We start from the raw sequence: 26507 nt of genomic DNA, 5'->3' as shown, positions 1-26507 counted from the left end.
TACAGTGCTTTTTTTCAAGATTCCTTCAGTTAGCGTGTAGTTTAGCATTTATATAACGACGCTGGAGGATTTTGTATTAAAATGCATTTATCCTTAAATTAAAAGTCAATTATTTGTTTATTGTTAAAGCATTTAAGGGTGCTAATAAACTATTTTATCCTGAAAACAGATGAATACGTATTTCCATGCATGTGCTCTTCTTTAAAAAGCACTGGGGGGGGATTCTTCCCTTACTTCGATCTCGTCACTCTGAAAACTCGTTGCCCTTGAAGGGACACCACTTTTCATGTCACACAATTAGGCTCCACCTGACTACTTCCTTACATTCCCACGAGCTGAAGATAGCGGTGGCAAGCCGAGAGATATCTCTATAAATACAGTTTTTATTTCTCAGCACAGTCTGTCATTTACAAATTTAGCAGGTTGTTAAATTTTCTGTCTCGCGAGCTGACATGGGCTGCTGCTGTGAATGCAGAGAGGCGACGAAGAACAGAGTGTGATTGCTGAGCAGTCATCAAGCATCTGCTGCAGCTGAACATGAAACACAGTGGTGCGTGTGAATTCAGATTTTTTTTTTTACTTCCTAAAGTGTGTGGGTGTGTGTTTTTGAGCTGAGCTAAAGCTGAAATACAGGCCGTTAGTATTGAGCGCATTTGAAGTGCATTAGCTTCACATTCAGCGGACGCAGCTGTAAACAAACCTTTAGCACATGTACTATTTGCTGTATATGTAAGCTCCGTCATTAATGAAGGACAGAAAGAGAAAACCGCTGCATTATGAGCAATCATTTTAAATCTAAACAAAGCTAATTCAGCAGTAAGCATGTAAATGTCTGAGACATCTGGCATTTAGATAATTAGTCGTGTTTGGTTGACTGCTTAAAAACATCACTGTGACAAACGATAAATGCTATTTTATTTTTTCTCTTAGATTTCTTTGTTAATATTATTTAACACGCCTTTGTTAGACACTGGCTCTTATAATAAAAAAAAAAAAACTGCCAGATGATAAAATGTGAGTGAAGCAGAAGAATGGCGGGTCAGACGTTTGTGTTGTAATAAGCCTCGATATCACTTCTTTCTCTGCTGTTATTTTTTTAATCAATGCTCCATTGTTACAAAAATGTCAAGAAAGCCCTGGAGTCGTTTTTATAATTGCCTTGTGGATTCCATGATATCTCTGGAAGTGGCCACGCGACGCGTTTACACAACAAATAACAAACTTTTGCAAAATACTATACTACTATAAATGTATACGGTTAAGAGTGGAGACTCTTAAAAGTGGATTTGGGGGATTTTCTGGTCGTTGTAGTTGAAATAATAAATGAAACAAATCAATAGTTTTGTAAACTAACTGCAAAAGCTGCAATTCAAGATAATTCAAGTGTTACTCTGATATTACAAAGAACACTTTTAATAGAGAATTACGACTTCATCTGCAAATAGAAGTAAAAAAATTCTTAATATATGAAAAAAAGCAAAAGGTTTGCCAATGAGGTAAGAAAAATAATCTAACCATGATATATAATTTGGAGAAACAAATTCTATTCACTAATAAATGTTTTTTAATGAAAACAACAGATTATTTTTCTTTTAAGACAGAAAATACAACTTTTTTTTAGAAAAAATTGTTTTACTTTTTTAAGATTCAGTTTTGTTATGTAAAAGACCATTTCTTATTATAGTCTGTTAGCTGCAAGCAAAAGAAGAAAGAACTAGTATTTTTCTTAAATGCCTTTACAAGGCATCGACAGCATCACTTGAAAGACCCATTCCAATAAAAAAAACGGTGTTTTTAACCTGTTCTTGTAGCATTTTTCTTATGGTGGAGGACACATGTAAAGGAATATTTTTGATTAAAATTGCGTTTCTGTGTATTTTTTAATAAAATAATTTGGGAAAAGACGAAAAAATGCCATTTGAAAAAGTGAGTAGTGTAAACTCACTATAGTAGTGAATGGTAAATGGTGTATACTTGTAGAGCGGTTTTTACCAAAGGGCTTTACAGTCACAGACCCAGTCACACACACATTCACACACTGATGGCGGCTCCGCTGCCGAACTTTGGCACCAACCTTCAACCAGAGGCAAGGTGGGGTTCAGTGTCTTGCCCAAGGACACTTCGACACATGGGCGTGCAAGGCGGGAATCAAAGCTGCAATCATCCGATCAGAGTTCGACCCCCCTTACACTGCACCCATAGACGTTTACAGAGAAATCAACAACTATTACTTAGTCATTATATTCGTCCGAATATCTATCCCCGCTCTACTACCTCTTATTAACATGTTCCTGCTAATACTTAAATTTTTTTTACGTTTTAACTGAAACAATCAGATGCCTCAATAAAAGTAGGTGGACTTGGGTCGAAAGTTCGAAGAGTTTGATTGACAGATTCTCCCGAGCCAGCTTTTAGTGGAAAGGGTGTGGCCTTCTAAAAGACTAGCTCCTTATTGGAGAGAGTGGTTGCTATAGAAGTGAAGACGGACCAATCCCAGCTTACTGAAGACGTCAGGTTCCAACATGGCGATGAAAAATGGCGACTGAATTGACTTCATTTGGTCGGAACCAGAAGCAAGGCATTTTCTATGGGTGACGTCACACATGATTTGTCCAGTTATAATATACAGTCAATGGGTGTGACGGGCTCTGAGCCAGCAGGACAGAGTGTTAAAGGGATGATGGGAAGTGGGGGCGGGCTTACTCCGCACCGACGGCCCCACCCACAACTCAGAGGCCAATTTCTGATAAAAAACATTTTCTGATGAAACCACACATGACCATTATTTTTAATCAAAGCTGTAAGTATTTTTACTTTTCTGTTTTGTGAATTTAAGCCAACGAGCGAAACAAACAACCTCCGGTGGTTGCCAAGGGAACTGCATCTGATCGTTTTTGTCTTTGAACAAACAAGCTTCATGACGGAAGTTTTCGGGGCACTTTTCGTTACATTTATTTGGAAATTATAATCAAAATAAAAGCAGCTGCAAAAGTCTGTATTTGTTTTAATCACTGAACAAAATTGTTCGGATCATTATCAGTTATTAAAAAAACTACTTTATTCCAATAATATTAGAATTAATTATTTATTTTTGTTTTACCAAATAGCCATTATGTGAATTTTAATGAACTAAACAAGCAAAATGATCTTTTCTTTTCTCTCGTTTAAACAAAAAAGACTTGTATTTTTGATGTTTGAATTGCTGTAAGCAGGTTTAATCTCAACATGAAACACAGAAGAATCAGCCTTGACCTAATTATTAGAGAAAGATTTTTGTACATTTAGCCTCAACAGTTGATCTGTTTCTGAGGCAATCATAACTGAGACATAATTACAATAACTCTTTCTTCCTTTTGCAGCTTGTTTTTTGGAATTAAATGGCTGATTTTCACCTCTCGTTTCAGTCGGGTGAAAAAATCCTGGTTGCAGTTTGTGTCCTGACCTGCATTAATATTGGTAGAAATTATGTTTTGAACAACAGCCGAGCTGAGGGATTTTTTTTCCTCCTCCCCAGTCATCTCTCAACAGATTTGATGCATCTCAGACATTTAAGGTGGACCTGCAGTCTGCCGGGTCATTACGACTTCCCTCCCCTACTCTTTTGCGAGATACAATCATAGGCTGTCAGAGATATCACCTGGAGCCAGCTCAACTTTTCCCAACTTTCCAGGAGACGTTTGCAGCAACAGCAGGCGCCTGCTCGCGCTCTCCCAGCTTGACAGGTGAGAATTATACTGTGTCCTTGTCATCTGCAGGGAGAGAGAGGGACAATATTCTCCCAGCGGATCTATTTCAGACTCTGGCGAGGCCTGCCTCATTCTTTCCCTATCTTCATCTGCTGGGTTCTGTAACGCCGTTGAAAAGTATTGTCAACAGACGTCTGCGATTGATATTGACAGGAAGGGAAAATGAAGCAACGGATGGATTTAGAGCTTCAGGTTCTTCATTTCAAGTGAGTCTCGGATGGGGGCTGGACTTTCTTTTGATTAAATCCAACCTGCAATAAGGAAAATATTCATGGATCTTAAAAGGAAATTTTATAAACACACCTGATCACAAAATGTTATTTGGAAAATAAAAAGCACTGTAGGATAGGAGAGGTAGTTATATTGTTACACAAACAAAGCATTTTACCAGTACTTTACCAAAGTACTGATGGAGTACTGTAGTAAGCGGTACTAAAAGGGAGATTGTACAAAAAATAATTTAAAAAACAACTGTTTCATAAGGGCGTGCAAACAAATACAACAGTGGAGCTGACGTTTTTGAATTACCATAACTGGAAACAAGACTAACATAGTTCCAATAGATTCTGAATCAAGAAATAACAGCTTGCGCCAATATTTAGGCATATTGACACAAAGATGCTTCCTCATCAGAATAAGTTGGAATTACATTAATTGAGTGAACGGTGGGAGACTTACAATATTTCAAAGAATATGTTGTTTCCTAACCCCGGGGAAAGCTCCGGTATTTAAAGGTTTTAGATTTCAAATTTGTTCTTAAAAAGGGCAAACAGCGCTTTCTGCATTTACTGTTATGTCTTTACTTTAAAATTAGAGTATTTTAAACATTTGGAAATTAAATCTTATATTTCAAATAACCTTTATTCTGTGTAAAAAATGATTTTGATGTTCTACAAGGAGCTGTATTAGATCCCCAAACATTGTTTTAAAAACAAAACTCATAGGCCATTGTTTTATTATCATTTTTTATTTTTTATATTTTCTTTTTTTTATGCAACGGAGAAATACTGTAGTTTGTGAGTATTTGTGATTATTAGTGGGCGTAACGTCCACATAAAAAATACTTTTTGACCATTGAGGATGGAAAGGGAGGATGGAAAAAGTCTTTTACCATCAAAACCGTCTTAATAATTTGACACTAAGGTTGTGTCCACTCATTATTTAGAGTGCACTACATGGGGCATTCGTCATTTAGTCCTCGTGTCTTAATCTACAAATTCAAAATCCAGTGCCCTGGATATTTCCCAGAAGTCTCCAGTGAGCATCAACGTTCACTAGATTGGTGGCTAGAGACCACCATGTATTGTGTTTGAACTATTTAACATTTGAAATAAATATATGTAAATGTATTTTTTTTAGAATCCTTTAAGTTTCATCCCCAGAATACAGTTTAATGATAAATAATCTCTGTAAAATGTTCAGACTTTAACTTCGGCAAAAGGTTGACGTCACATTTGCCATTTGAAAATAGAAGTAGTGTGATATTCCCGCCCCAAATGTCAATTTAGGAGATAGAGTAGTGAGATAATTTGGACATATATAGCCTTACATTTTGTTTTTGTCAATTACTGCCTCTTTTTAAAAAAAAATAAAATAAAGAGGTAATTTAATCCAAAAACAGGAATCCAGAAAGGACAAATTACAGAGGAGGACGAGCCGTTTTACCTGTTTTGGGGGCCGAGGCTGAGCGTGGGAACTCGCACATCTCGCAATAAGGCAGCAGGCCGCTGTTCGAGTAGGTGCAGGCCCCACAGTTCCACGTCGACACCACGTCAGTTTCTGACGGCTTCCGAGGGGCCACCATTGAGACCGCAGGACTCCTTAATCCCGCCCGCGACAGAGGACTCGCTCTGGGTCGAGGCGTTCGCAGTCTTTTCAACTGTGGGGAAAAGTCTTGGTCGAGGGGTAAAGAGTTGCTGTCCTCGTCGTCACAGTTCACCTCTGAGGGGATGGAAGACGCCTCTCCGTCCTCCCTTCTCCTCCTCTTCTTATCCTTGTTGGCGCTCGGGGAGAAGAAGGAACGAATGTCATGCTGCTTCTCTTTCTCAAACTGCGAAAAAACAGAGAATTCGTTGGTCCAGCTGTCAAGAGGAAGAGCACCCATGACAAAAAAAAAACATTTCCATTTGTTGTCACTTTACAACCCAGCCACTCCACTCTGCCAGCAGATATAGCAATGTTTTCTGAGGAGGATGTTTCCTGGCAACTCTGGGAAGAAAAAAAAAACACAACAAAACCGACCAACAACACAAGAAACCATAAAAAATCTTCTGACTGAAACCTTCATGTGAACACAGTAAAACCTCAAAAGGGTCAGCAGCTAACTTTCAAAAATGATGTACGCATTTTTAATCAGCTTGAAACCATTTACAGCACCACAGAAATCTTCCAGATTCCTGCAAACAATCACAGATCTGATGACGCACCCACAAATTCTTCTAAAAATAAAGACTGCTGCAGTTTTACCCCCGCGGGCACAACCCATCAACCTCCACTCAACAAAACAGTCAGAATCTTTTGTTCGGAATGAGAAATCAAAGGCAATTTTCTTTTGAAAAGTAGCAGGAAAAAGTAATTTCCCAATTTTATATCAATTTAAACTTCCTTAAATTGAAACTGAAATCATTTATATTTTTTACGAGACAAAAAAACAGTTTATGGTGAAATCTGTGCCATCGTACTTTACCATATGCTCCTCTTTTTCATTGCACCAAAATGATAAAACAGCAAAATAAAAATGTTTTCTCTTTTGTTCACAAGATGGTTTTTTAGACTAACAATTTTTACAATCTATATCAAGCAGATTTGCACAAAAGAAATAAAAAATAACTACAATTTTGAAAGCAGAAGGCCCGCAAAGGGGGGAGAAATGAGGAAATGTTACCAATAAAGTTGCAACATTTTTACTTCCAAAACCTTTCATGTTTAAAGACAATAATGAAAAAATAAGGCAAGATAATTCCACTGAGAACATGATACACCAAACTTTTTGCGCAATCAGTAGATAAAGAGTAGATTTGAAACATCTGAACTTAATTTTTACTTACACTCAAAAGAATAAAAAAATCTATATTAAGAAAATAAACAAAATAATTAAAAATAAATAAATATTCAAAGGTTGCAGGATCTATAAAAGTAAAGAGATATGTTTCTAATAAAGTCGGAACATGTTTGTTTCCTTTAGTTGGCTCACTAGAAACAGAATGGAGCAGACTTCAGTGGGAAAATACCAAATGGAAAATCTGAACTTCATTTTCCTATCATTTTATCTCCAAGGTTAGGCTACGAACAAAATAACTGGCGTTTGAGTGATCGCCTTCAATAAATTGTATTCAAACTCCCGTAAACCCACATTTTAATAGGCAGATATAGACCACAATGCATTGCGTTAGAACACAATGCATGGTTTATATCTATATAACAGGTGAACCTATGACTGCTTGAATGCCAAACGATTTTAGGCGTCAGATTTCCAGTGTGAACGTAGCATTAGAGCTTGGTTTCAGTGTATATTATTTTGCATTATTAGGTGATTTGTTAGGATTTCAAAAATGCTGAATTTGACCCTCAAATTCCTGGCCCAATCCCCGCCTTATTGGGTATGTTCCAACAACCGTCAATGTTCTGTGTCTCATCTGTTTTAGGATTGCTGCTTAAAAAACACCTGATTTAGCTCGTCATCAAGCTTTGCAGAGCCCAGACAACCACAGACAGCTATTAGAGCAGGGGTGTCAAACTCATTTTCACTGAGGGCCACATCAGCATATGTCCTAAAAGGGGCCAGATATAACTTATACATGTAACTAAATGTAATGGAAAATATATGTCACTACTCCTGAATGTTAAATAACTCATTTATTTATTTATTTATTATAACTTTTTAAAGTGACAATTACAGTTACATAGAAAACATATGTTTGCTTGTTCCTCTGGCATAAATCCTTTTACATTTAAATTTTACATTTCTGTCAGGTTAGGTTATATTGACAGAGTTTAAGTCCTAATGTATAGTTGCCCAATCTGATATTTCAAGTCTGATTCCCCTTAGATATGAATAAATACACACAACTTTTTATTTTTATTTTAAAAAATTAAAAACTTTTATGCTCTCGCAGGCCAAATAAAATGACATGGAGGGCCACATATGGCCCCCGGGCCTTGAGTTTGACACATGAGCATTAGAGGCTCAAACTTCTGTGATGTCATAATCTGTTGATAGAAATGACCAAATAAGTAGCCTAAATAGAAAACATATTTCTTTTACCGTAATAATAATAATAATAATGCATTGGATTTATCTGTGCTTTTCCAGACGCTCAAATCGTTTCCACTGTGTGCATTATTCATTCACTCTTCATTCATACTTGGTGATGGTGGAGGCGTGGCTGCGTTTACATGGACAAAAATAATCGGAAAGAACGCCTGACCGGAAGAAAAATGCGTCATGTAAACGCCGGTCGGAATACTCTGCCCTGATCAGACTCGTTTGGATCAAATTTTCTTTCCAATCGAGATAGGTGGGTTATGCTGATTGTTGATCCGATCGTTGTTCATGTAAACGGTTCATTCTGATCATGTGTCACTACTGCTCTGGTTTTACATCATGCATAGACGGTGTTTTGCTCCAGAGAAAGCTTTGGAGCTCAAACAGGACCGACCGGCTGCTCCGCAGAGGCCCGGTGTGAAGCGCCGCCCCACCTTTGCCCCGCCCTCGCCCCGCCCTCGCCCCGCCCTCACCCCGCTGGCTCTTCCACTCTCCCCTCTCTTACACCCCTCACGAGGGGGATGGGGGGGAGGACGCTTCGTGCCCCGTGACGTCTGGACCCAGCGTGGTCCGGGCTCGGGTGCCGGTGGACCGAGCGAACTGTGTCTCTGCGCAGAGCAGCCGGATTTATTAAAGTGTGTTTAAGGGGAAGGGAGGACGCTTTTTACGTGTGCGTTTTGTTGTTGTCTTATGTGTGGGAGACTTCGGACTCGATCCGTCCCGCCGCTCTGGGTCAGCGGCTGCCGGACTCAGGATAACCGTGTGTCCGAGCAGAGCTCGGACTTTCAGCTCATACAGCGGCTTTGGGGCGTGTGAGCTTTTCAAAGCAGAAATGCCGCTCAGTTCTTAGAAACCGTTCAAACAATCACGTGGATTTGTGTTTCCAGTCGTGTCCCGACAAAATACAGGCTGAAGTTATTCCCACATATTTACGTGCAGCCAGGATGCAGATTGAGGCATTTCCTGCATGGATTTTGTGTTCTTTAAACAAGGCTAATGTTGTTAGCGCATGTTAGCCCTGACTTCTTCCAGCTCCGTTCTTCCACAAAAAAGAAGTACTGACCACACGGATTAAAAATAAAATGATGAGCGAACAGGCGCTTCATAATATTCATAACAGTAATAAAAGCACGTTTAGAAGATCATCTCGTATATTACCGAGCTGCTGCATGAATGTATATGGCAGCTAGGTTTGTTTACAACGGGAATCATTTCCTCTTCCGGTATTTTCAACACTACTGCGCATGCCCAAATGATTTATTCCGACCGAAAGTGTGTTCATTTGAACTTTGTTCTAATCGTAAAAAGTTTTTCTGATCCAATGTACACGGTTGAATTTTAATCCGACAATTGATCCGTTTAAGATATTTTGCACATGTAACCGCGGCTTCTGTGGACTATTGTGCTGCTTAAAACAACATGTTGCTCCTCCAACATGTAGCAAAAACCACAGTGCCATCAACTGTTTGACACATTTTTGAAGCCAAACTGATCACAACCAACAGCTATAACTCACATGACTGAAGAAAATATCATCGTTGGCTTTTCCCGAGTTTCCCTCCAGTGGCAGCACCATCTCTGTTGGCTTCCATAAGTCAGCAAAGTTGAGGAATTCCCACTTGTCCTTGTCCCCCTCGTCGGCCTTCAGGTATTCCTTCCTCCCATTTAGAGTGCTGCCAGTCACAGTTTCCTGGAGGTCAAAGGACACTTCATTTGAACACACAAGTTCACAAGTTCCTTAGCAAAACGGACTCAACAGATTATTCAGATCTCAATTCTAACATTTCTGGTTTTGTAGCCTCACTGATGTATCAATCACAGCAGGTTGGACACGAATCAAAGGTGAGTCTTCTTTGCATAAATCACCAGCGCCAGTGTGCCTCAATGTCACCTGCCGTACCTTCCTGTTGAGCATGGACCACATGACGGTGTCAAAGGTGCCCTTGGCGATCAGGTAGTGCACGTTGACGGAGGACGTCTGCCCGATGCGGTGGGCGCGATCCTCCGCCTGCTTGATGTGACCGGGGTTCCAGTACAGTTCGGCAAACACCACATGGCTGGCGGCGGTGAAGGTCAAACCCTGGAGAGGACACACATTAGCATCAAAAACAAAACTCGTACTCTGCAGCAAAACATTTCAGCCCAGGAGAACACGTCATTTGGAGACTGTACTGACTAGATCACATTTCTGCAGCCGTTTATCACTCAGAAAATAAAACTGAAACATTATGTTTTTTGGAATTAAAAGCATTTCAGAACGTGTACATTTTTATTCTCATTTTTTCTTTTTACTTTCAGATGACAGTTTTTGAATTCACGTGACTTCATGCAGCACCTGACCAGCAGCTTGGATGCTCAGAATGGCAACGCGGATTTCTGGGTCATTCTGGAACTTGTGGACCAACTGGTTTCGCTCAGATGCTGGTACACTGCCATCGATTCGAATGTAACCAGCCTGTCAAATTAAGACAAAAAGCAGAAAAAGATAATCAGTTTAATAAAAGAAAGGCCCAAAATATCAGCTATTAAAAACCCACTCCCAGGAAAATTGTGTTTTTGGTATTTTTTTACACGTTCTTGTAGCATTTTTCTGATGCTGGAAGACCTATATGTACACAGAAATCTAACCTAAAAATTACATTTCTGAGTATTATTATTTATTCAAACTGTTGTAAATCATGAGCAGAAGAAAAAATAGTGTTTGTGATGTAGAATCTACACTGGGTGGGCCACAAGCTCCCTGCTCCGCTGATAGTACACACTTGTAGACAACTAGACAACACTTGTAGACAACTAGATCCATGTACGTCTTTGTTTTTAACATCCGAGCTGGAATCTGGCTCAGCAATTTTGTTGCACCGGTTATGATAGGCTGTGAATTTGAGGGGCTGTAAGGTAAAAGGAAAGCATGTAAACAGAGAACTCCAAGTTATGGGTAATGGGATGGGGGGGTTGCTCCACACCAACGGTTGCGTCCACAGCTTAAAGGGAAATTTCTACTGAACTAATGCGGGCGGCTCTGCAAAAACTATGTCCTATAATACTTGTACATATAATACTATGTCCTTGCCTGACCAGCCAAACCAGGACAGACGGGGCCCACCCACAGCCAGGTGCGGAAGAGGCCCCCCTATGGGTCCCATCCCGCACCGATGGGCATGGGCGATCCCAATGTCAGGGCCTCCAGGCCAGAGGACAGGCGTGCTTCACCGTACCGGGCGGCAGCCATCGGGGTCGTTGGGCACCGGATACCGAGGCGCGGGCCAAGGACGGGGCCAGGACCAAGAGGGCCCGACCCAAGCAGCCCAAAGATCACAACACAACCACAGCTCCACCCTTCCCCCCCTCAGGCAAATGTAAGGAATTAGAATTAATAAGAACACTGACATCTGTTCCTTAACGAAATCAAAGAAGTTAAAAAAACACTAGAGATAAAAATAAATACATAAAAATGCAAGAAAATAAGTTAAGAATACAGACTACAATTCATAAATAAATACCTATTGTAATAAAAAGATGAAGTCAGTTCCTTCAATGAAACAAATAAATGCATTGAATAGAATTTAATGTTTAAAAATCCTACATAAAAATGTTAAGGTTTAAAAATAGTACTCAGTAGAATTACTAAAATCTATAAAAGCGCCTTCTACATTAGCTTACAGGTATAAGAAAACGATTATCTTGTGTTTAAAATCGCAGCAGAAGCTCTCAAGATGGTTTTTAGAAGTTAGCAGCATTTCGGTGAAATTCAGCTTCTATCTAAAAGATAGAAAGGGCTGGAGCTGACAGCCGGCTGAGGACCTTAAAACCAGAGGGATGTGAGCTCTCCTTCTGGTGCATCTTAAAAGACAAGTAGCTGAGTTTGGAACCAATTGAAGTTTGTCTGACTCTGGCAATGTTTCTAAGACAATTAAAGCCATTTTGGTGATGTACTGAACATGTGGTAGAAAAACTAAGATTCGTGTCCAAATACAATCTGAAGTGCATTGCTGAGTCAAAAAATGTTATTGTGAAATGTTTGAGAACTAACAATTAAATTTTCACTTCTTGTCCTGGTTTATGTGCAACAAGTTCTGGGACATCCATACTTTAATCTTGCTAATCCGTACCAGTATCCCAGATTCCATTGAGGACTTCCACAGGCTCTATCTCATAAGGAGAGACGATCATAAATATGTATATAAAACTACATCAGAAGCAGAACAACTTCATGTCTTGTCTCTCGATGTCATGATTCAGTGAAAGCGTATGCTAATTAAAAAGAGTGGGACCTTAAATGGAGCCTTGTGGTACACCACGTCATTTTACGACTTTACTCATCTGAAGATAAAGAAAAAAACATTTCTATGCGTAAGATAGGATTTATTCCAGCCAAAAACAGTGCCAGAAAGACCAACTATGTCATGTAGTTTGGGTAAAAATATTGGAGCTACTAAGTGTTAAGGGCTGCAATTGTGGTCAACCAAAACTAAGGCAGACAGCTTTTTCCTGTCTGTAATTCACCTAAAGTAATTTACGACTTTGACCAGTGCCGCCTCTTAACTATACAACTTAAAACCTGACTGGAAGTTTGAAAAATATGGGTAATTATAAAATCATCTAGTTGGTAAAAAGTCATTAAAAAGTGAAACATCTTAAATTGCCCATCTTCAAAGTGAGTTTTACTGAAGCTGTCTACAAGGACGCTGTGAACATTCCAGTCTAAAAAGAGCATTTCATAACGTTCCTAACAAAAGCCATAAATGCTTATTAAAAGAGAGGTTGAAATGGAATTTAGTTCAACTATTACTTTCTTAAGCATTACAGCATTAACCAGCGCAAAACTCTTCAGCTTCCTCTCTCATCCTGGAAATGAAGTCTTTCTTCCACAGAATAATGACATACACTAGTTCTTTTAGTGTCTATTTTATGAATGGTGTAAATTCCAAGTTCTTCAATCAGTTAACATATTGTTAGGAAATAAAACTTGTTTTCTAAGAAAATTAATCACTCAAAATAACCCTTTAGAATTGTTTTTTTTTTTTTTTTGTGGTAGCTTTATTGTACACGTTCATTTGTTTTGTTTGAGGGATGTTGTGGTGGATGGTTAGCGTGAATTTCCACCACTGGTGTTCTGCAGTTCTATGTTCCCTTTTTACTTTTCTAATTATCTGGGTTAAAGTCATTTTTAGCTGTCCCTGTTTTACAGAAGCTCTCATTTTTATTTATTTTATGTTTTTAATGTTGACCTTTTTTTTATTGTAAATGTAATTTATTGTTTCTCCCTAGCCAGGACTGCCTTGAAAAAGAGATTCTAAATCTCAATGGGACATTCCTGGGTAAATAAAGGTTAAATAAATAAAAAAAAAACAGGGTGTTTTAATAAGCTTTAACAAGTTTTCCATTTAAATATTCTACAAATATATATATATTTATATAGAGTTAGATATTTATGCACCATAACCCAATTCAACTTCTAAGTTGACAACTTTTACAGTAATTTACGTATAAATTGATATCTTTATGTAGTCCATCCATCTTCCTCCGCTTATTCGGGACCGGGTCACGGGGGCAGCAGTCTAAGCAAAGACTTCCCTAACCCCGGACACTTCCTCTAGCTCCTCTGGGGGGACCCAGAGACTTTCACAGGCCAGCCGAGAGACGTAGTCTCTCCAGTGTGTCCTGGGTCTTGGAACGAAGATCAACCGGTAAATTGAGAGCTTTGCTTTCTGGCTCAGCTCTCTCTTCACCACAAAGGACCAGCATAACTACGGACGCTGCTCTGAACTGCCTGTCAATCTTACGCTCCGGTCTTCCCTCACTCGTGAACAAGACCCTAAGATATTTCTTCTTTCTCCTTCGGCTTTTTCCCATCAGGGGTCGCCACAGTGAACAAGTCGCATGGTAAACTTGGCAATGTTTTACGCCGGATGCCCTTCCTGACGCAACCCTCTCAAAGCAACCGGGCTTGGGACCGGCACAGAAGTAGAGAAGGGAACAGGGAGCAGCCCGGATTCGAACCCTGGTTTCACGGACGGAAGGCGCCGCAAACCAGCACGAGCTAAACCGGCTCCCTAAGACCCCAAGATATTTAAACTCCTCAAACTGGGCCAGGGACACTCCACCCACCAAGAGAAGGCAAACTATTTTTCTTTATGCAGTAATGATTCAAAAACTACACAGTAAAAGTACACAACTCTCTGAGAGGTGACTGTGACAAATGTGTAGTACAAGGATATACTATACAATGCCTGGAAATATGCACAAAACTTTATTCAACTTCAAAGTTGAAAAGTTCTAATATATATATTCAGTCAACATTACTATGTTTAAGTACTGATAACTCAAAAACTACACAGTAAGAGTACACAAATCTTTTTGAGGAGAAAGCTTTGTTGCGTGTATCATAACTATTGTTCTAGTAATTAGAACTGATGTTTTCTTATAAAAACAGAAAGCAGTGACGATTGCGGTTCAGGGTCTGTTGGAAACCGGGAAATGGGGGGAGCATGACATTTCTAAAGTGGGCTCTGTGGGCAGCACTCTAGAAGGGCATGCTTCAGGACAACACTGCTGCCTGAGTGGGCTCAGATCCCTCAGTCGGGACTGCGGGCGCCGTGGCAGGACGGCAAGGTCAGACTCTGTCTGTCCCTTTCTTACTAGCAGTGTCCAGGCCTCGTGGGCCACTGTTTTTGTTATGGTTTTAGTTTCGTTGCTTTAGTGTTTGGGTTCTCTTTTTGTTCTGTCTGGTTTTGAGTTCATTTCCTGTTTTATTTCAGAATCAGAAATACTTTATTGATCCCACACGAGGGAAATTTGTTCGTTACCATAACAACTGACAGGGGAAAAAAAGACTACGAATATTATAAAATAAAAATAAAAAACAAGAACAAGGAAAATGTGGTATAATTTAAAAAGCTATTTACAAAACAGTGCAGGTAAAGGGATGTGCAAAAGAAATGTGCAAAATAGAGAAGAAGAGAAAAAAAAATGTGTAAAGGTTATCTTTTGAATAGTGAGTTGTTGTACAGGGTTATTGCATTGGGTATGAATGATTTCTGGTACCGGGCAGTTTTGGAGCGGAGCTGTCTGAAAGGTTTTGAAAGGTTCCTGTGTTGTGTCGTGTTTTCGAGTTTTACTTTTGGTCCCCATCTGCCCTCATTGTTTCCACATGTGTCCCAATTGTTCTTTATGTATTTAAGTCCTGTCTGTCTTAATGTTCCCCTGTTTCCAGTGTGTCTAGTATTTCGAGTTTGGAGTTTGCCTGCCAGCTGCAGTAGTTTACTTTAATTTTTTGGACTCCTTTGTTAATAAAACTCCTGTTCCTGGACCCTTCTGCCTCCTCCTCCTCTCTGCGCCTGGGTGCTTCCCTCATTCCTCGCCGTAACAGTTCTGCCCGTTTACCAAATATCCCCAAGCCCATCTACCTGGATCAGGTGTGTTCCACAAATAACAAGCTGAAGTAACTAGTTACAAACAGAAGCAGAACAGGGACCCCAGACCCATTTCAAACCCTTTTGAATTTAGGTGAATGCTGACTGTGAATGAAGGTCTGATGTATTATAACCTAAAACTCATTTATTCCATTTTTTTTAAAGGGGTTAGGCAAACGAGTGGATAATATTTGGTAGCTTGATGGCTACATCTTCCATGGATTACAATAAAGCGTCATATTACAAAAGAGGGGTTATTCTCCCGCTTTTAAAAGCATTTCATTAGCTTGTATGCCCTGTTTTTGATATATCTGAGTCTCCACCCTGTTGAAAACAGGAATTGGGCACTCTAACGACCGATAAAGGATTTCGCAACAATGGGAAAGCAAACAAAGACAGTGGTGGTTGGGTGTTCATTAAAACCAAACATCAACGTGACATTCGCCGAGCCGCTAATGCACAGCAGCGACCGCACTCTTTTGATCCGTGTCCATCAGTCCTGCGGAGCAGCACAGTGGCCGTCAGTAGGACAACCGTGTTCACACTGTGCCGCTCCCACATCCACTGTAGCTGCATGAAAGTAGAAGGAGAAGCTTGCTGAGAGACAACACAGACGCTCGTCTGACTTTTCCAGAAAAAAACATAAAAGTTTGAAAAAATAAATATGTTTCACGGCGTTGTGGGGAAGCCAAACTGCGCTAAAAAAAATAATCACAAATCAACCAGACACTCTAATAGAAAAGTTTATCTCTTGATTATTTGTTTAAACCTTGGAAAATCTCATTAAAAAATCCTTTCAGCCAAATTAACACCAGGTGAGACACAGGCCTGGAAACATTGATAAAGCTGGGATTGTAGCAGAGTAACTTGTCATCTCCACGCGTTGCCTGTCGTTCCTTTTATAGCTTATCTCTGTTAATTGGTGAGCGCATCGAAAAAGCGAGTGTCTCCGAGAAAGATGTGTTATCACACGTTGGGCCGTCACGTTGCATTCACATGACAACTTCTCCACCACTGCAACGCGCACAAACACACACTTGAAGTGTTTCACAGGTCTGGCATCAAGCTAACAGAATTAATTTTCTTGTAATGAGTTAGAGAAAAAAAAAAAAAAAAGAGAAACAGGGTGTGTAAAGTTTACTTTCTGAGTGAGGGAAAAAGAGTTTTCTTGAAGAAGTCAGGGGTCCTTTTCAGATGAGGTTTATTTTTCTTTATATTTAAATATCAGAGCTGATCGTAAACCTAAATTTGTCTCAGGAGTGAAAGACACCAATAATTTATGACACCTAACATCTGCTGTAAAGTACAAGCAAAACTTGTGAGCGCAGACATCATTACTCTGTCAAAGTTAATCAATGCTGCGACTGGGATTTGACTTAAAAACACAGCGGGACGATGGATGAAAGAATAAACCCAAAACATGGGACCAATTACCTTTGCTGAGCCAGGAAGGAGAAGTGAAGCATGAATTCACTATTTCTAGGTTACCTCTAAAAAGCAACAAAAGTCTCTGGAGTGAGACTTTTTTAAAATGCTAACTGGAATTGAAAAGTGGGCGACGTAATATCGGTCACAAAAAGCAGGTCTTGCTGCAAAGTGATTGGTGGTGTCAGAATAAAAGTCCTTTGTCATTTTAAAGGTCTCTGTGGAGCCTTCTGCAAAACCAGAGGGAAACTTTCTATTAAAGCTTTCATCACAATCCGACAGAATTTAAAATGAGGAACTGAAGCAAACACAAAGCACAGAAATTGTAAAATCAGCTGTATGATGTTTAAATTCAGTACAGCAGCCAGAAGAAACATTTAAATAAATCCTCCAAAAAATTATCTTTATATAATCCATACTTTTTTTAAAACCTAACACAAATATGGAGTCTTTGGAGTCAACATCACCCTTAAGCGATGTTCTCATCATCCGACAGCTTCAGTTTTCACCCTGTAACGTCAGAGATGTCGCCGGCGAAAGCTTTAATGACACAAGCTCTTTGACAAACCGTAACTCTTTGATCATTTATGTGATCAACAACAATCAACTGAATGTGATGCGGAGAAAAGAAGCTCTTTATATCAGCCATTACAAACATAAAGTGTTGATAGTCCCAAAGCTGCTTTTTCTCTGTTTCAGAATCCGTTGGAACTAGGGGTGTGTATTGGCAAGAGTCTGGCGATACGATACCTATCCCGATACGCGCCCTGCGATACGATATGTATCCCGATATTTTACCGAAACATGTTTTCTTTCTGTTTTTTTTAAATATGACTTTGAAAAAAACTCAACCTGAATTTTAATGTCTTCCACTGTAATAAAATGGTCAAATTCGGTTTAATGATCACAATGTTAAGCACAGCAATTGTATCTCATATATAAGTTGCGTTTACCAAAGCAAATTCATAGTGCTTTTATTTTGGTAAGTTAAAATATAGAAAGGGAACAGTCAACATTGTCTGATTTAAAAAATATATAAATTTTTAAGAGTAAGAAAAAACAAAGAATGAATAAGCCTTAACCAATAAGTTTCTAATGGGGAAATAAAATGCTGTTTATTTTCAGCATTAATGTAGCTTTTCTGGTGCTTTTAAACAGTTCAGGAGCCTGAATGGTGCTTTAAATATAAAGGGTGGGGGACACACACTGATTCTTTCCAGAAACAATAAAGTGTGATGATGAGACAGCATGACAGAACGAAGGAAAGTTGCTTTCATGTGACAAAAAAGGTGCTTTGTTTACATATCTGCTCTGTTGCACCTTTGCAGCCACGCTTCTCACACACGGAAGTAAACTGGTAACGCTGATCACCAAAATGTCAGCCTTTTTCAGAGCATTGTACACATCCCTCTGATCCATCAGGTCCCTAAACTAGAATCCATTGCTTTGAGGTTCTGCAGAACTTTAGCCCGCTTTGCTAGCTTGTTAGCAGATGCTAAGCGCATTAGCCTATTAGCTGCTGCCGTGCTTCATTGTCTATCTTATTTATCTGAGCCGCTAAAAAGCACAGCAATCCACGTTTTCATATCTTACTGGCAGCAACATGGCTCAGAGTTTCTGTCTGGTATCCATTCCAAGTAAAAACTAAATAGTTCATGTCTCATAACAACAGAACAAGCTGCCTGCAGTCTTCCTGTTGTCATGTGCAGAGTAGAGCTGCTCAAAGAGGCTCCGTGTGCTCTGCTGTCAACTAGCGGTCGGAGGGTGAAGTGGACGACAAGAGTCAGACGCTGAAGGACGCTCAGAAATAATTAAATAAATATCGATATGGCAGCATTTTGAATAGATACAAGTATTGCCAGATGACGTATTGCGATATATTGCCGAATCGATTTTTTCTTACACCCCTAGTTAGAACGACGTCATTTGCTTAAACGGTTGAAGTGTTATGGCAGTCGAAAGAATTTCAAAGCTGTAGCTCCGGTGTTAAAGGATAATAGAGTTAAGACGCAACAAAACATGAGAAGTCCAAGAGTGAAGCACCAAATCTACACGTCAACTAGGATCTCACTGATTTCTACAAATATCTCATTATATCACTATGTAAGGAAAACTAACGATTTGCGATATTAATGATCAACATTGCGATGACCATATAAACTTATAAAAACATGAACAAATAGCAAAACATGTAAATACATAATTTCCATTTCAATGCAACAGTTTAAATAAGAGTCAACAGATCTTATATTATACTCCAAATGACCCTCTTCGACATGGGAGGTGAGCATCTAACATCAAAGGGTTCCATCTGATTGGTCAAATGCATAAATGGATTTATTTGATTCGTTAAATACTTCAAGCTGCCATAAGATTGTTTTAGCACATTTAAGGTGACCATTTATTGCAATTTTTGCCGACTTTTGCGATATGTGTTTTACACAAGCTGGATATCGCGATAACGATAAATTTGTGATTTATTGTTCAGGCCTAGTCACAACTGTACTAAACTGTTAAGTAGCTGTGAGAACGTCAGTCCACATCTGCAACAACATTTTACACAACAAAGGGAGACGTTTGAAACTAATCTTTGTCATAAATTATTCGTTTTACCACCTCTTGACTTGGGTAAACTCTCACACGTTACCTGCATTTCCATATGGGAGCCCTCCTTTATGATAGGCCCAACACATGGAGGTGAAAACTCCATTTTCCAATTATTCCCAAAGAGGAACGCTCTGTGCTTTTTCACTTTGTCATTACTCGTCTGACAGTGAGACGTCCAAACAAAGCTGTAGGTGTGTCGATGCAATCAAGCCGGTATTGTGTTTAAACAGCTATGGCTGAGGAGGTGGGTCGTGCCTTAGCATCCATTAGAAGTGCTGGGATTAGAAGAGGAGAAAAATGGTTGGAGGGAGGCGACATGGGTGGAACACGGTTTGCTCCTTCGGTAGGAGCGAGAAGATGAGTTTGGAAGGATATGAGCAAGAAGAACAGCTTGTAGAGCAGAGCTGCTCATACCTGTTCCTACAGATCTACCATTCTGCCTGTTTTCCCCAGGTTTGGAGAACCTGGATTTCTGGTTTTAGTTGACCGGTGACACTTGATATTGGTTGGCGGCATCAAAAGGCGGGGTATTTGGTATTTTCCGAACCACGGTGCTGTTACGGCTCTCTTTCTTGCTGATTTCCCCACAGTTACCTTGGCCTCGATGGCAGCTTCGGTGCAGGCCTGCAGCATGGTAAGGTGGTGCCCGAACACCAGGAACTTCAGCTGCTCCGCCTCCAACATCATCTTAATGTAGTCCTTCACAGCTCCCGCCTGGCCACACACAAAACACAGAGGGGTGGGGTGGGGGTGGGGGGCAGATGACAGACAGCCACTGAATCCATCACTTCACTGGTCGGCCACATACAGAGAGAGCGGCAAGATCGCTGAAGAAGTCAATTAATCACCGCAACATTCTTCCTGGGTGATCGATCACTATTGAATGCCAGGGATCAAGACTTTGAAAAGAGACAGCACACACAATGACCGGGGCGCATTTGTCAGCTCACAGATAGCGAAAGCAAATCAATAACTCACAACTTACCCATATGACTGGTGGGAGGGCTCATTTGATTTGGTGACAGCACAAACAAAAAAGGTCAATCTCTGAAACCCTCAACCACCAGAATGAGGCGTTTCAGAACATTTTAGGAGCTTTTTGCTCATTGTTTAAGATATAATGTTAAAAAAGATAGCAGAAAAACAATGAAAGTTTTGAAAAAAAGTAAAGAGCTCCGGCTATTGACTTTTAGATTGTTGTGTAGCATTTTTAATCACGAAAATACAAATATGGGGTATAATCACAAAAATGTATTCAAACTACCAATACTTTTGAACAATAAAAATTGAAAGAAATTCATATAGGTTTTTATTTTTTATATTATTCCCCTTTTTTCCATTAGCAAAAAACACAAGTACAAGAAAATAATTGTAGTAATGCCCCATAAAATAAAATAAAACACTTTATTAATGTTATAAAAATTTTAAGTTGTAAAAATATCCACATTGCTTTGAAATTAGCGTCTAACAATAAAAAGGCTATCAAAAATGGTGGTGGAATTTCATGACTAAGAACTTGAGCTGATTCAGATTGAAGTTCTTCCATTTTCAGACTGTTCAGGCTTTTCAAGAAACACCTTTAAATTCTTAAAAAACAACAATAAATTCTTAAATTTTGGATTTACGTACTGCTTTAAAGTGTGTAAAGACTTTTATTGAATATCTAAATTGTCTTTGCAAGAAAAGAGTTATTTATAGACCAGTGGCAAAAATGTCAAGTTTGTGTGGATAGACGGGGGGGAAAAAATAAATTTTCTGTTTTAATTTCTATCATGCGCTTTACCTTTTGGGGTCTTGCTGTTTCGCAGATTTTTTGCGCTCTTTACTTTTTACAGCGCACTGTTTCTGCGTGCTGATTGGTTGTAGAGCACTGTCAATCAATCTTCTCTGTGCCGAGTCTCCAGTACAGAATGTGTAGGATCTTACCAAAACTTACATAAATCTACCATTGCTGGCAGATCTTTGTTTTCATTCAATAATACTGGACTTCTTTTTGTTTGATGGTTGGAACCTTAGATTAAATATGAGAGAAACGTGTGAAAATGTTCATGTTCGATAAACAAGCGACTACTGTCTAACCAAATTCCAACTATAGACTAATCCAACTAAGGAAAGGTTATTCTAAACTGTTTGGACTATTTCAGTCTCTTTTCCAAGTTCCCTAAATAAATGCAGTAAGTCTCTCTGTGCTTTCATACTGGAGTTATTTGGTCTCCTTCTGTTCTTTTTCATCCACGCCTGGCCTTTTTCTCCATTGTTCTTGTTTTATTTATAAAGTGGAGTGGTAACAATGCCTTAAAAACAGCAGAGCCCATATTCAACAGCCTCCTGCTTGCTCTGCTGAGACTTTGACCCTGATTGACAGAGAAAAGGTTTTTAAAAAGCAAGGCAGCCTTGCAGCTTGTGAGTTAAGTTTACCCTGTGGATATCTGTCGTTTCGCCGTGTGTGGTTGCTGTTGCCCCTCTTCAGAGTGGAAGTGCTGCATGAGCGTGTCATTGAGGATGGAGATTGGGCTCATTTCGGCGCCCCAGGACACAAAGCAGCCGAGAATAGCCCCCAACTCGAGGGAAACGCTGAGGTCTGCTTGCAGAGAAATGCAACTCTTACGAGGCCCTTTTGGAGACAGTCCATTCTATGTGGTGTGAATCCAACCGCTAATATCCACCACACCCCACAACGACCTGACAACCTCTGCAGCCATCACACCTGCTCTGGTGGGAGAACCTCTGCTTTGCCTTGCTGATAATTAGCCGCTGCGCCTGATAATGAATCTATCCTGCAGGCCCGCTGACCCTGTTCTGATCTGAGAGGTCCTCATTACTGACGGCTTGGCTTCGCCGGCTTCCTTCCGCTGAGTTTAATTAGTGCACAAACTTCTCGGCTGTCTGAAGCGCCCTGTTATCTCCCTTTAAAGTCCAGCATCAGAGCTGTCCTCTCTGGGTAATTGGGAGCAGATGCTTGGTGGGTAAAGCAACAAAAATACCCCAAAGGCTTTTGGCAGCTCTGTCGTCAGGAGGCCCGTCGAGTGAGCAGGCAGGCAGGGCCCGCCACGCTCCTCAGAGTGACATAGATGTGTGAATCTATAACCCCCCCCCACCACCACCATCTCCATGATCTAAAAAAGAAGAAAGCAAGCAGCTTTTTTTCTGAAGTAGAGAAACTGTAAAAACCGATTGGACAGGAAATGAGACTGGCCGGGCGATATCAGCGCTAAGGTGCATGAGGGAGGGCGGCGGGTGGGGGGAGTTTGTAATGAAAGGAGGTCCGGTGTTGGGCTACACCGAGCAGAAATCCAATCAGCAAACAACACCGATTGCAAAAGAGATCCAATCACGGAGGCAGGTTGAGCGAGCAGCATGTCAATGATTGCGTTCCGAGGTTATCTCCGGTCTCTGTTAACCCCGGGGCCGCGCTCCTCATGGCTGAAGGCGTTTGACTAATTGAGAGGAACGGCCGCCTTCGAACAACCAAGATGATGGTGGTGGTGGTGGTGGTGGGGGTGCTTTAATTGGAGGAACTGTTTGCTCATTTATAAACACAAGAAAGACAGAAACCGCCTGTTCTCTGAGAGTCAGGATTAGAGGGGGGAGGGGGGATGGATCGCTCACGGACTGGAAATGTAAATGTACGGATTCTAGCGGCTCTGACCCCGGCGCTTTTTTCGTACTGTATGCCTGCAGCCACCTTCCCACACTACTTATTTCTCTCATTAAATAAACCACCTCTTCAAACTGAGAGGGAGAGAGACAGCAACCCAAGTTTCCATGGCAACAACATCACAGAGATGCTATTTTAGTGCAGCGTGTAACTTTGATGTGAGGTGTAATCATGGCAGGCTGGACGCAACTAAATAATGCCTCAGTTTTAACTCCCTACTTTGTCTAAGTGCTTTCGTTGGTGACCATTAGGCCCTGTTGCTGTGGCAACGCTTTCCCGCGAGATCCCAGTCAGCGTCTGGCGAAAGCAGTCTCAAAATGATGCCGTGCCGTCAGCTCGACATTTCCTGAGACATAAAAATTTACCAAGACTTTGCAATTTTAGGCAATTCCCGAGCTCGTTAAATGGCTTTGAATGTCCCTGAGAGGTGATCTGCTTTTGTTTCTATAGAAACCAAGGGTTTGTAAATAGTGTGTGAAAAGTGAGAGATGTAAACTCATGTCCACATCTAATACCAGCAGCACTTCTGTAATTGTGGTGAGGACATATTCTCTGATGTCAACCTGCTCCAGAATGATCGGCCTTCTCTTCCTAAACAATAAAAAAGGCCAACAAGCTTCCTTTTGCCCTGAAGACCTTGTCAAACCATTAAGACTTCCACAGAACAACAGGAAAAAAAGAACAGTCTATAAAATTGACTTTCACTGTATAAATGTATAATTGTTTTTAATGATTTTTTTGCCGGGTGCATGTACATGAATTTTTTTTTTAACATTTTAATATACTGGCTTTTGTTACTTTTTCTTCCCCATTTTAGAGACTGTAGATGTAGACTAGTTAGAACTCTACAATCTAAAACTGAGTGTCTTAACCCTGTGTTTACTTTACTGTCCTTGTCAGATAACTGAAATGAACTGAATAGCAGAGTGCAGAATTATAGTGCTCATACAATCATTGACTTGTTTTGCAATAACTTGACGCCAATTTTTCAGCTTCATAGCTGTTGCCATTTTTCCTGGATATGATGCTATTAAACCCCCTTTTTGTTACACAACAAAAAGACAAATTTGTGGGGGGAAAACACACCACTCGAAAAGTGCCATGAAGTGTTGCTTAGTGTGAAGGTAAGAGTTAACTGGTGACACATATTCTGGGTAAGAGATAATGCCAGCACGCCGTGGAAGATTGAACTGTCCTCCGCAAAGTCTGTTATCATCTGATAAAGGTCACTTACGAAAGAAATAAATATCAATTTTTAGTCCTTCATGCTAAATACTTAAAGTGCTGCGACACATTGTCATGGTAACAACTGAGTTTGACTGCTGTGGCAAACGAAACCAATCAACCATTGAATGAATGTATGAAATATTGATGGTGCGTCTTAAAATTCTGGTGCACCTTATTTGGGAATTTTGATTGTGTTTACTGGCCTTACATTTTTTGCAGTGCACTGCGCTCAAAAATCTGCCAAAATATTTTAGCACAACTTTGGTAAACTAAAAAGCTGCACCACAAGGTGGCGTGTTGGAGCATTATGGGTAGTCAGGAGCCTAGCAGAGTGATCCTGCGCTTTGACATAATGAACGGGAAAAGTGAGAGTGTTACTTTTTGCAGTTTGTTGGAAAAACTTTCCATCAACTCCTCTGACCAATCGTCTGCCTCTTCAGCCATCTAGGAATTCTGGGTAGTGTTTTATTTATGTAATGATCCCTATTATCCAGTAAACCTTTTGTATGAAAATAGACTAAATAGATCAAAATAGACCTTTATAGTGGTTTATGTCAAAATATTCAATGAATTAATAAAATTAGTTGTGATGAGCAACTGTGAAAAAGTAGATTCATGAAAAAGTGGTTTATTAGATGAGCTCTGAAAGTTTTGGACAAACTTTTACATTCACACATTTCATTGGACCTTCAATTGTTCGTGTCCCTCCAAACTTGCTAGCTTTTTGTGGCTCAAATGTGAAGAATGACAGGTCTGTCAACCTATCATGGGCCAGGAAAGATGGGAAGAAACAGCAAATGGGATCAAACAAGCTGCTGGGTTGTGTCACTTCTCTTTTTTTATTTAAAAAGAAAAAAAAACCTTAACAAAAACCAATATAAAGTTTGTAAAATTGACTAAACTTGTTGTGTGGGGGATGGTGGATTAGTCTCCTAATTTCCCACAGCACCTTTTATTTTTGTTGTTAAATTCCATTCTGCTGACTTAGCATCTACATTTACGTCTGAATGAATCTCTAGAAATTAAAGAGAGTCCCTCTGGTCTTGTATTTAGTTTTGAAATTAGCAGCTTTGAGTCACTGCTTTGCACGACTAAATAATTCTTTAAACGTGACAAAACGTGTCTTTATATCAGAAGAACCCCTTATTTGAAATAGCCGAGCAAAGACGAAGTCTGAGCTCATAAAAAGATAGCAAAAAGAGTTCTTATGTTTATTTATTTTACCACTTTACTAAAAGCAAAAAGAATGAAAACATTCATTTATTTGCGTAGAGTTATAATAGTAGAACAAAGAAACTAGAAAACGGCTTTCAGATCTAATTCTCTGTCTCATGTTTGTCTTATTTTGAAAAACCAACATCCAGCTGGTACCTTTATTTTGCAATCTGGCTTTATTTACATTTCATTTCAACTGAAATAGTTAAAACACGGACCAGAAATGACGGCCTTGTGTCAACTGTAGTGGTTAAGATATAAAGTATTCTTATGGTTAAATAGATGAGAGGGAAGCAAAGAGGTAATGTTTAATGCATGTCTGTTGAATCTGTGAACAGTGGGCACTTCCACTGAGACATGGTGATGTATTCATGGAGGGGAAAGTCGAAATGTTGCCTCTGTTCTTTAAAAACCTGAAATAACCATTTTCCTAATGTTCATCCATCATTGAAACTAAATCTTTAAATTAGCATTTTATATAAAGTCAACAGATTTTGGGTCAAAGTTACACTCAAATAGAAACAAATCGGGATTTTTACGACTGTTGAATCCAAACTTTTAAGGTGGAAGCAGACTTGGTTAGATTCCCTGACAATGTAAGACTGCCTTTGAGCAACAATCCAACGCTCTCATTGTTCTTTTTCTTACTCAAAAGCATTCGTTTATGTTGAAAACTAATTAAATGTAATGGGAATCATTGGAATTACCATTGTTCTGTCTGTTCCTTTATACTGCAATTATAAGATTAGACTTTTAATTGTATTATTTTGAAGAGTCTTTAATAGTTTTACATCTTTCTTTAGTTAACAAGGAAAAAAAAGGCGGCCGCTTGAAAGTCTATGGAAAGAAAAGAAAGAGTGCTGATAAGATGAAACTCTCTGAGATAATAGGTATTAATGCTGAAAAGATAAAAAGAAGATTCAAGGCAATAAAAATGAAATAGCCTTGATTGA

At 39.7% G+C, this 26507-nt stretch overlaps 1 protein-coding gene across 3 annotated transcripts in view; it reads right to left on the bottom strand.

The window, feature by feature from the left end:
• The window catches only part of zranb3 (zinc finger RANBP2-type containing 3), a 175220-nt gene that overhangs the window by 73582 nt on the left and 75131 nt on the right, over positions 1-26507 (bottom strand). For all 3 annotated transcript variants that reach the window (XM_020708646.2, XM_020708651.2, XM_020708643.2), the window contains exons 9-13: positions 20049-20168; positions 10346-10465; positions 9911-10090; positions 9527-9700; positions 5412-5796 (exon numbers count right to left, since the gene is read on the bottom strand). In XM_020708646.2, the coding sequence (XP_020564305.1) occupies positions 5412-5796; positions 9527-9700; positions 9911-10090; positions 10346-10465; positions 20049-20168 (979 nt within the window). The remainder of the gene's footprint in view (positions 1-5411; positions 5797-9526; positions 9701-9910; positions 10091-10345; positions 10466-20048; positions 20169-26507) is intronic.

The sequence above is a fragment of the Oryzias latipes genome, chromosome 2 (assembly GCF_002234675.1).
Source record: "Oryzias latipes chromosome 2, ASM223467v1".
NCBI classification, from domain to species: Eukaryota; Metazoa; Chordata; class Actinopteri; order Beloniformes; family Adrianichthyidae; genus Oryzias; species Oryzias latipes.
This window is presented reverse-complemented; position numbering and strand designations above follow the sequence as displayed.